The 12,083-nt window shown below is 35.7% G+C and overlaps 1 protein-coding gene across 1 annotated transcript; it reads right to left on the minus strand.

The window, feature by feature from the left end:
• Nucleotides 1-2,526: 2,526 nt before the first annotated feature.
• LOC121329985 (zinc finger protein 518B) lies at nt 2,527-11,691 on the minus strand. Its single transcript, XM_041276170.1, has 3 exons — nt 11,608-11,691; nt 9,777-9,906; nt 2,527-6,059 (listed from the first exon to the last, which is right to left on the minus strand). The coding sequence occupies exon 3, from the start codon at nt 5,980-5,982 to the stop codon at nt 2,719-2,721; it is 3,264 nt and encodes a 1,087-aa protein (XP_041132104.1). The 5' UTR covers nt 5,983-6,059; nt 9,777-9,906; nt 11,608-11,691; the 3' UTR covers nt 2,527-2,718.
• Nucleotides 11,692-12,083: the final 392 nt, after the last annotated feature.

The following is a 12,083-nucleotide window of genomic DNA, read 5'->3' on the forward strand; positions in this document are numbered from 1 at the left end:
GATATTTACGCTAAACAATACTTACTATAAATATTATTCTTTCTTGCTCAGCCTCACTGTTTTACTATTTTACTGTTCAACTGTTTTATTGAGTAACTTTTTTCATTTTGTTTATTTTGTACATTGTTAATTTTTAATGTTTTTTTAATGTTTGATTAGTTTGAAAAATGTTAGTTACATGAAGTAGAAATCAGGCTTTCACAGCTCAGGTTCGTGCCAGGTGCCCAGTTAGCTGTTGCTGGCTGACATCTGCTCTCGAGTTCCTGGCTGAAAAAGGAAGCTGTCTTGGACATGTGAAATTTTTGCGGGGTGGGGTGAGGGGGTCATAGTTATCTTTCTTTCTGCACAAACAGCACTGGCAACAGTAAACAGTATGTACAGTAACTGCAGTCCTAGAGTGCCATTCTATTACAAGTTTAACCCTTTGTTGCCAGCAGGACTTGAATCACAATTACTGTACATAACCACCATATTTAGTTATGTTTCTTTTGTTCTTTTTTAAAATCTACAGTTAAGATTAAAAAAGGGTGAACCACTTGCATAGCCATGCAAGCACGGTTCAGATTCTGCTCGACTGGGAATAGTTTGTCTGTTTGAACTTTAACAAACCCTACTATTGAAATGCCTGTCAAGTCCAGGCAGATGTTTCTAGGCTGGACCTTTGGTAACATGCATTGCTAAATGTAAGATTATAGGAGCACGAGGGTGCCTGTGCTTTTTAAAGATTTCAGAATAGGTGCCAAAATTGTAGGAAGGAGGAGGAAAACACAACAAGAAAAGTTTGTCTGATTAACAACACTTTATTATGAGTCCCTGTATAAATGCATTCAAATACAAAAGCAGTAACTTTAACACAGACTACCCCAGGTTCTAGGTACATTTAGACATACTATAATACAAGCCCTAAAAAGTAACTCAAACATTTTTTATTTATTTTTTTAAACAACAAATATGTAAAAGTGCAAGTCGTCTGGATTAATCAACCATGTTACATGCAATACCCAGATACCATAAAAGGTGACAATACTGAAACATAAAAAAAAAAAAAGTATAGAGAAATTCTGAAACTAGGCCAGCTTGCAGTTTATTTAGTCTCAATACTTTTCTGAAGCAGCTAAACAGCTCTCAATTAGCATAACTAACATTTTACAGTGTGCAAGGTGAAAATGACAAACTACACACCATTTCAAAATGGCTACACTAAACATGCATATTGAGTGTTCACGTGCAGCCATGAAACTATGAAAATAAAACTTTCAAAAAAATTCTGCAACGTGTTCCTCTAAAATAAAATAAAAATATATAAAAAATGTATTTTTTAGTCCGACCCACTGGGTGGAATATATATATATATATATATATATATAATATATATATATATATAGGGTATATATATATAGTGCCTATAGAAAGTCTACACCCCCTTGACCTTTTCTCATTTTGTTGTGTCAGTGCCTCAGAGTTTCATGCACTTAAATGTGGATTTTTTTTCCACTTACGTACACACCATACTCCACACTGTTAAGGGGAAAAAAGTTTTTATTGAGAAAATAATTATATATTAAATGTACAAAACTGAAAGATCGTAATTGGATAACTCTCCACCCCCCTGAGTTAATACTTGGTGGAAGCACTTTTGGCAGCAATTACAGCTGTGAGTCTGTTGGGATAGGTCTCTACCAACTTTGCACATCTAGATTTGGCAATATTTGACCATTCTTCTTTACAAAACTGTTCAAGCTCTATCAAGTCCCTTGGGAAACGTTGATGGACAGCAATCTTCAAATCATGCCACAAATTTTTGACTGGATTTAGGTCGGGGCTCTGACTGGGCCACTCAAGGACATTTAAGTTTTTGTTCCTTAGCCACTCCAGTGTAGTTTTGGCTGTGTGCTTTGGGTCGTTGTCATGCTGAACAGTGAACTCCTGTCCCAGTTTCAGCTTTCTTACAGAGGGCAGCAGGTTTTCCTCAAGGGCTTCTCTGTACTGTACTCTATTCATTTTCCCTTCTATCCTGACAAGTGCCCCAGTCCCTGCCGATGAAGCATATCCCAATAACATGATGCTACCAGCACTATGCTTCACAGTAGGGATGGTGTTCTTTGGGTGATGCGCTGTGCTGGGTTTGCACCAAACATAACGCTTTGCATTTAGGCCAAAAAGTTCCATTTTTGTTTTGTCAGACCATAAAACTTTTTGCCACATGGCTACAGAATCTCCCGAGTGTTTTTTTGCATACTTCAAATGGGATTCAAGGTGGGCTTTTTGAGTAATGGCTTCTTTCTTGCCACCGTACCATATAGGCCAGATTTGTGGAGATCTTGGGATATTGTTGTCACATGCACACTTTGACCAGTCTTGGCCTAAAAGCCTGTAGCTCTTGCGAAGTTGCCATTGGCAAGTTTTTATTTTTAATTAATTTTCTACAAATTTCTAGAATATTTGAGGTAAGTTGAGGGGTAGGATGTGTAGATAAATGAAAAAAAAAAAAAAAAAACACTATTTTAAAGCTTTTTAATTCCTGGCTATAAGGCAACAAAAGGTGAAAATTTTGAAAGGGGGTGTAGACTTTCTACAGGCACTGTATATGTATATGTGCTAAAGGTGGATTTGAATTAAATTCCAGTCCTTGGCAGCCTCAATTAAATGTCTTTGCCCATGTGTTAGCCATTCTGCATGGTCGTCAAACATCTGTGCACAAAAACAAAAACGTAAAACTCATGGATGAGACAGTCCTGGAACAAGTCCCACAACCTGGTAATTATCTTGAATTTTTTTTATCTTCATTTTCAGTAAATTACGTTCTTCCACAGGGCCTTTAAGTTGACATTGTGTTGCTGATTGTTTTGTAATCTGATTCTTTAAATGCAGAGAAACTTTGGTTCTTTCTGATAGAGTAACTTTAAGCACATTTCCTTTGTATTTGTTAATGGTATGCATAATGTTTGTCACTTCAGTAGTATCAACCTCAGGATGGTTCAGAACAATGACAGGCTGATTGCGAAGGGGGCATTTAATTAGCTGGTCATTTCTTAATGGAATCAGTCTAAGTCTGGTAGCTTTTTTTAATGCATAAAGGGTATTACATTTGGGATCAGTGCCATCTGTTTTTCTTTTTTTCTTTTTGTGTTTTCTAGCCTTATGCCAGGGTCCATTTTTGCAAATTAAAGTCAGAGTTAACCGCTTGGCTACCTCCAACCTCTCTTCTATATTTTCATTGTCTTCTTGCGCCCTTTTCCTTTTCACGGACGTTGTGGTAAGATTTTCCTTTGACCAATGTCCAGCACACATATTTGTTTCTTGGTTTTCAGATGGTAATACAACGTTTATGATTTCCAAACTGCTGAATGGAACTGGCCTAGGCATAAGTAACAGTTCTGAGTTGTCAAAGACCTTTCTTGTATTTATTACAGCAGTCTCTGACTGTAACTGTTCATTGGAGTCTAGCACCTTTAGCACAGTGCCTTGTGGGATGAATACTGGTGGGGACTCGAGAAAACTTCTCAACTTTCTGCGGCGGTTGTAGAGCTTTTCTGCATTAATGGTCCTTTTGTCTGTTCCACAGATCAAAGCAGCCATGTCAGTTATGAGTTGCTTTGAAGTGTCATTTTTTGCACAAGGGAGTAGTATTCCATCAGCCTTGTTTTCATACTGTACAGCAATTTTGTTACTTCCATCACAATAACCAGCACTGCTGGTTGACTGAAGACCAGTTACATGTTGCTTATCTCTATGACTCTCTGTAGAACTGTTTTCTTCTTTCTGAATGACTAAAGAATTGATGTCCCCTCCAAAAATGTTTGCTTGGTTACCCAACACTGGTACATTTTCTCTGATGTTGTCAACTATTTTGCTTTCTGTTGAATTTGAATAGGCAACAAGAGGTTGTTTAATTTGAGCAGCTTCGCTTTCATGATTTGGGATCAATTCTATAGGAGTTAACTTCTGAGGTTTTGAGAATTCTGTTGTAGAAGCTTCTGGGGAATTAATTGAAATATCAACAGACATCGGATGAAGGTTTTGACTTGCATTTTTAGATGAAACTCCAACAATAACAGGTGTTTTTTCTGGGGGTTTTGCTTCAACATATGACGAAACTGTTGGTCCATTTGGTGAACCAGCATTACTTTTGGCCGATCCAGCAATCTTGGTTGCCTTTACTTCAGTATTTACTGTTGCAGTGCAATCACCTTTTTCTTTCTGCTCTGGTATCACAGTTTTGTCAACGTCAAACTCATTATGCTTTTCAGCACTTGCAGGGATGACAGAATAGTTTGTACCTTTACTGTCACAAATACTTTCCAGATTTCCATCCCATCTAACGTCACCAAGAAAATCTTCAGTCTCACAACAAAGTGAAAATACTGATGAGATTATAGGCCAATTCATGGTCTCAAATGATTCATCAGCACAGTCCTCTTCTGATTTTTTATTGATACCATTTTTAAAAAGAGGTGCATTTAATGGTATACATTCTTTCTGCAGTGCATTTCTTTCTACACAGAGATCAGCTTTAGAAAGGCAATGTAGAGGAACAGCACTGTGAATATTTCTTGGTTCAGGGGAGGCTGCAACTTGAAAAACATTTTCAGTGTCTTCAGGTTGTTTTACATCACTTCCCCTAGCAGGTGGTAAAAATAACTGTTCCCTGTTTACCAGGTCAGCAGCACTGATGAAGCCAGTTGAACCTGTATTTTCAGAAAGCAAGGAACACATATTTTCCTGGTGTGACTGGGCACTTTTAAATTTATCGGATAATGATTTTCTGACCTTGGAGCCGACTACTGATTTAGATTGATCAAATGGTAACAAACCATGGTCTGATAATTCTTTCTGCTTGCCGTATATCTCACTACTACATGTAGTGGTGTTCTCTAATACCTCAACACCAGAGGCATCTTGTGGAATTAACTTTAACACCAACTGCTGTGTTCCATTTTCTGTTTTTACTTCCAACACCTGTGCAAAGCAGCCTGGAGGAACAACAAGCTGAGAGGGGGCGACAGTGGTCAAGGCTGTGCCAGGCTGCATCGGCCCATTCAATGGTGTTAGAAGCTCCACTTGAACTTTGCTAGAGCACACACCCATGGAGTTACTTATCTGTTTATCCGTGTTTGGGCTGGTTATATTTTCAGCTGCATCCATTGCAGTGTTTTCTACGACTGCAGTAGCATTCACTTCTGTGTTATAAATACAGGTTTTGTCAGTAGGCGAAGAGAAAGTATTAAGAGTCCAGCTCTCTTGCTGAGGGATACTTTTCGCCTCCAGGATTGCCCATTTCACAGGTGATGTGTCTGTATTTTTGACTGCTGAATCATCAGAACATTCCTTTCGTTTACCATGAACTCTTTGAGTATGCTTTACAATATAATCATTTCTTACTGCTCCATAGTCACAGAACTCACATTTATAGGGGAACTTTCCAGTATGTTGTACCAAATGGCGCTGAGATTCACCCTTTGTATACGAGATATGATTACAATATGAACATGTAAACTTAATCTCATCATGCTGTGACACGTGCTTCTTAAACTGCGTGAAGTCTCTCGAAAAAAAACGGCATTTGTCACATTGATATTTTTCTGACTTTGTCTGTTTTTCAAAGTGTTCCTCACAGTAATCAGAATTTTTTTTGTCCACTTGGTTTTCCATATTTGCTAACAAATTGTCTACATGGTAAACTGGATGCATATCTGTGTGCTCCATATCCTCAGAAAAAAACCCACATTTGCTGCAAAGAAACATGGAATCTGGATGATTTGATGAAAAATCCTCTGTTTGTTTGCATTTTATAGAAATAGTTAACATTTCTCTTTCACGATCAAGTGTTTTTTCATTACAATCCTGTCCGTTTACAGTTTTAGTTTTGTTCACAAGTTTATTTTTAGCACTATTAGAGTCTCTGTCCATGGTGATGGGCTCATGATTTAGAGAAGCAGAATTAAATCTTGGCAAGATTTGTCTTAGTTTCTTGAGTTGCATTCTAAAGCCAAAGATTTCTACTTGTTTGTGTGCTTGCTGAACATTACTAGTTAATTCCACTGTTTTTGCTGTTCCACCTGTGCAAATTAGAGAAAGAATACAAACAGGTATATTTTAAATTTAAATGTTAGACAGTAACCACAATTACAACTACAATATGTAAATACTAAAATTCCAAAACTTCTTGAGAAACAACACATTTCACTAAAACACACATATTGCTATTATCAAAGCTGATTATCATGTAGTTTAATACTCATGCCTTGCTTGCTCTCTATGCTCACTGAGATAAACTTCTCAGGGCCAACTGTTAACAGTGTAAAACCTTAATTTAACTTTTCCAACTTAAATCTGGAGGGCCAAATTGAATTAATTTCATTATTTAAATGATTTTCACAAACATGTCAGTGACATCGATCTCACATCAGAGCTATAATCTTTAAATTAGTGCCATCATCAGCATTCCCTCTAAGGCTAAAATGCGCAGTAACTGGCAACAACCTTCACACTCAGTTTACTAACTTTCGCAAGTTATTATCATAAACATCAACCTCAATCGAGACTCCAGCCTCTCGAGGTAAACCTATTATTGTGAGACCATTCTTACAAAGCATTAACATAAGCATATTTGTGTATGTCTTGCAGCTGATTCTCTGACTTCCCTCTGTAAAAATGCATGTCACATTAGTGCAGAGCACAGCTTGGGCACTAGCGAATCTACTGGTACAGGCTGGGCAAAGCAGGCGTCTGGCCATCCTCTCTTGCTGCTCATAAACTTTACAGTTTTTTAACTAGTCGTATAATTGAATACTAAAATCTGTGAAGCACAATCTCTCTGCATTATTTAGAATTATAAATACTTTGGTAAACATAAATAAAAATCACAGTACTCACACTGACGTTTTTTGTTTTATTTCCCTTTTAAATGTATTACCCGATTGTAATGCTGTACTATAGCAGTTTTCAGCAACAGACTGGCATCAAATTTATAAACACATTAAATCCAATCTGCATTTTAATCATAAAATACACTTTTTTTTTCAAATTGGATTGCAATACTCATCTTACACTATTACACCCTTTTTATTTTCTATATTGTATTAAATATAGGATGAATCAGAAACAGTAAGCAGTACCACTACATACAGTATGTGCAGCAAAAAACAGTTTTTGTAACTTTCTTTTGAAGACAGATAAATACTAAATGCAGGTCTTGAAATTAACATTGGCCATGCGGCAATTTCCATGGGTGCCCCTATCAATTGCCACAGTACCTCTCAAAACGTTTGTCTATTTATGATAGATAGGTTTATGTTTTTTCAGTTCATCCATAAATGCAGCACAGCAATTCAGCATTTTGGATGTTAGTCTCTGTAAGTCGTCTTGGATAAAGGCATTTGCTAAATAAACAAACAAATATTAATAATAATACATGCAGGAACAAGATTTCTGAGTTTAGTTTATGTTAACCCGTAAAATATCTGCTATTAAAATTTAACAAAAAAGGTCCCATTGATTAGTGATAAAAAGCAGTGCCTGGCTTCAGTGTTTGCAGGCTCGAATCTAGGCTGCTGGTTGATGACAAAAAAAAAAAAAAAAAAAAAGGCGTGTTCTGAACTAATGGTTATTATAAACTTGGAACTGTGTTGTTTGTTTCTGTGGCCAATAATTAGCTTTATATATGAATCCTAATCAAAATTACACAACACCCGACACTTTGGCCTTGACTAAAGTTTAGTGGCCTTGGGCTCTCTACAAATTTATTGAACTGAAGGCCATTTCGGCCTAGCCCTTTTTTTTGGCCCATGTAGAGCCCTGCTAATGTATCACTGCACTGTACAGTATTTAAGCAGGTCTGTTTGTTATTTTGAACTACTAAACTTTTGAAGGTCTGAGAAACACAGCAAACGAACTATATTAAATTAGATGTAAACTCTCCCAAACATCCCTTTTCAGTTCAATGCTGGCAGCTACAGATATTAATTAGCGCTGGAACAAACATCCGAACTAATATTTTTTGACTTGTATTTGGATACAGAAAACAGATGTTTGTATTCGTTTCATTATGTACACAATACATTTGTTTTTTCCCCCCCATTAGTTTTTTTTTAATTTTTTTTTATCTGATTTTGTTTCAGTATACAGTATTACTGTTTTGTAATGGTTATAATATGGCATAGAGTTTAAACATTCATAGAAATGTACCAAAATACATATCCCTGGAGTTTATTTGCCTTTGTGTTAACAATAGTTTAGTATTTGATGGATGGGACACATTCATAAAAGCTAACATGACCTCTGCAATGTATTGGAATCTGTGCATTTGATGGATTCTGTAACATATGCAGGTGTGCTTTTTTATTGGTTTTGTTTTGTTCTTTGATATAACATATTGTTAAAATTTAAAAAAAAAAAGGTTCAGTTTAGTTTATTATATTCACTTTGTGCCCACAGGACCAGCACAGGTACATCTCAATAGTGCAGTATAAATACAAAGAGACATTTACTAAGATACAAATGCTTTTAAAAAGAGCACATTTTTTTTAGATTCTATTGATTTTTTAGTATTACATGCAGGACTGACGCTACAAGATAGTTACTTTTATTAAAAATGTGCATGGATGAATCTGCCAGTTAAATAAACTAATCAACCAATCAAAAATTTGAATCGAGTGACAGCACTAATTTCAGTATATACTTTGGTGTGTACGTTTTTTTTTTTTTTTTTACTTTGTAGTTAAGTCTTTCAGTGTTAAAACATGATTAGCTTATTTTGGGTTTCTTTGCTTAGAAAATACTAACTAGGGCTGTCAGTATCAAAAATAAAAAAATTTGGGTCATTTTTGACCCCAGTTTAACTTTCAAGCCTCATGTACGGAACATCGCCTAGATGTCCTTTTTTCATCTTAGGACTATCGTCCAGCTACGCCCTGTTCACGCTATGCCTGCTGCAGAGAAACTGGTTCATTCCTTTGTCTCATACTGTAACACCCTGCTTGCTGGTATTTCCAAGAACACCCTAAACAAAATGCAGTATGTTCAAAACTCAGCAGCCAGGGTTCTGACTAGGTCTCAATCTGGTGATCATATTAGCCCTGTTCTGAAATCCTTACATTTCTGTTAAGTTTTGCATTGATTTTTCTATTGACTTAAGGTGTATCCCCCTTACATAATTGACCTTTTGTTTATTTATACCTCTAGGCACAATTTGCGGTCAACTGATGTTGGACTCTTACGTGTCCCCACAACCATATTATGAACTGTGGATGATCTGGCCTTCTTTACCTATGCCCCTAGGTTGTGGAATGCCCTTCCCAAAGAAACTAGGGACGCTGAATCCTTGGGTGTTTTTACGTCTCATCTTAAAATGTATTTGTTTAAACTGGCTTTTTTTTTTTATTTAATGTTTAGATTTTTTTTTCTTATTGTTTATTTTTTATTGTTATGTACAGTCCTTTGTGATGACTTGTCATGAAAGGTGCTTTATAAAATTATGATTATTATGACTATTATTATTATTATTATTATGATGATGATGATTATGATTATGATTATTATTATTATTATTATTATTATTATTATTATTATTATAAAGAGTGTGGGTGCATGTAGATATGGTTTAAATGCTGACACCTACATAGAATTTAAACGTTCATAAAAATGAACCAAAAGCACATCCCTAGAAGCTACATGCATGCATCCCCACTCAGAGACATTGTTACAATGCAATAATTAAATGTTTTATATAGATAACTTAAAAGACACAGTGAATAAAGCTGTGTTCTGTATCCTACCTGTAGGTACGATAACATTCACATTTGTCTGGCATATCTTCGTTTTGGCACAGCTTGAAGTAGGCACTCAACCTCTTGTAACTGTACTCCAACATAATTCAGATGGAAGCTTGCTTACTGTTATCCAACCCTAGGAGTATGAATTACAACATTAATCTGGCACCAACCAAGAAATACAGTCACTCTATTTCAAGTAAACCAATAGTCCATGCCATCTCGGAATTTCAAGAAACTACCAAAATGATGTACATCCCATCCGTATTGCAATTGCACAACAACATTATATAGTGCAAGTTTGAAGAATTCAAGGGAGTTTTTGTGAACAAAAACGAAACATCCCGGTAGCATAATTTAAAGGGTATTTAACATCAGATTAAATGAATTGTAAACAGGAAGTATGGCAATGTGAAAAGGATCTAAATCATTGGTATGTCCACAGGTTCAGTGAATATTGAAATTTCTACTGGACACCACCTTTAATGGAATTGCAATGGAGTGGCCTGCATCATTAAAATGATCAGAGATTAAAACAATGTGGCACTTAAACAATTAATGTTCACTAGACACCACCTGTAAACTTTATTGAGATAATCATACAATATGCCTACTAACTATACATAAGTGATGTCATGTGGTTTGTATCATTGATGTGGCCAGAGGTTAAAACAATATGGCAGTAAAGGGGTTAATGGTTACTGGGCAGTGCCTGTAATGGAACTGAACTGAGAAAATGAAGCCGCTGTGTACCAAACATTAGACCAATAACGCAATGTTTACTGTACCAAGGCTATACAGCAAAAAAATGAAATTCAAATAACTTCACTATGGCAAACATATTAGGTCAGAGTTCAATTTCATTGTCACCGACTCAATGTACATGCTAATATGAAGTCACTATCTTAAATGGTTTCTGATATGAGGCTTTCATACAAACTATCACAAAGGGTTAACTTTCACAATAATCAGGATCAAACTTGGCCATGGGAGCCTCAGCATACAAAAACCGTTAGACCTTTATCAGCCAGAAACCAAAAACAACACTACCCCTGCCAATATGGCAGCCATCTTGAACCACTACACAGGTCAAAGTTAAAAACATTTTCCCCCAGTTTCCGTAATGCTTTCATTGCTAACTGCAGTTTATAAATGTAAAAATCTGGATTATTCCACTCCAGGCTCCATCACACTACTGCAGCAAACACCGTACATGTATGAAAATGAAACGGTTTGCAAAATCCACTACAAGACTTAATGACGCTACAAAAGCTCTGCATTAATGATGTGAAGTTACTCATTTCAATGAACGCGTTGTATTGTTTCAGAATGAAGAACACTACTGTAAATATTATAAAATGCGTCACATTTTCTTTGACAATGGCCTCCACTAAATAAGAAGCATTGATCAGGATAAAATATTGACCCTACTCCCAACACGTTAACCAAAACAAATACAAAACGGTTATATGAAACCACGGATGCGTGTTACTGTGTACATCCACTTTCTAAGAAAACGGTCGTTTTTTTTTTTTTTTGTTTTGTTTTTTCCTTCACAGTAAGCTAATTCTAGATAACAAAGATTAGCACATACGAATTTTAGTAAACGGCATGACATGTTATGTACAGATTAACGATTCACATTTGGATACGTGTGTGTCATACAAAACCTGTATATATATATATATATATATATATATATATATATATATATATATATATATATAGATATATATAGAGAGAGATAGATAGATAGATAGATAGATAGATAGATATAGATAGATATGTATATATGTATATGTGTGTGTGTGTTTTTAAAGTTAAATATTCTCCTTACCATAGCTACTGTAACTCCTTCGTTTTGTTTTGTTTTTTTTCCCTCAAATCTCCGAGAAAAAACTCAGTTTAGTGTGACGTCAACACGCTGGAATGTGATTGGCCAAAACACGTAGGGTACAGTAGAGCTCTACACAGAGCGCAGGCAGGCTTCTCACTGGCTGTGCTTTTTTCGCATAGTTAACCCGTTATTGGCATTTAATATTTAATCATATTTAATCAAAACACATCGGATTGCTCGACAGATGGAAATGTTTTAATGAATTATTTTAGTGTCAGCTTCTCCTTTTGGAATTCGCTAAGCTTATCACTACAATTAAACACCGTTTTTTGTTTTTTTTTAGGCTACTCTTGAATCTGGTAGAGTATGGAAAATGCCATTTCTATATTTTATCAGTTTCAGCATCACCAGTGTGTCATCGAAATTAACAATAATAATAAAAATTTATATATATATATATATATATATATATATAT

Source organism: Polyodon spathula, chromosome 2 (genome assembly GCF_017654505.1).
Source record: "Polyodon spathula isolate WHYD16114869_AA chromosome 2, ASM1765450v1, whole genome shotgun sequence".
NCBI lineage: Eukaryota > Metazoa > Chordata > Actinopteri > Acipenseriformes > Polyodontidae > Polyodon > Polyodon spathula.

Coding starts and splice junctions, on each gene's coding strand:
- LOC121329985 (XM_041276170.1), bottom strand. CDS start 5,982: ATGCAACTCAAGAAACTAAGACAAATCTTGCCAAGATTTAATTCTGCT.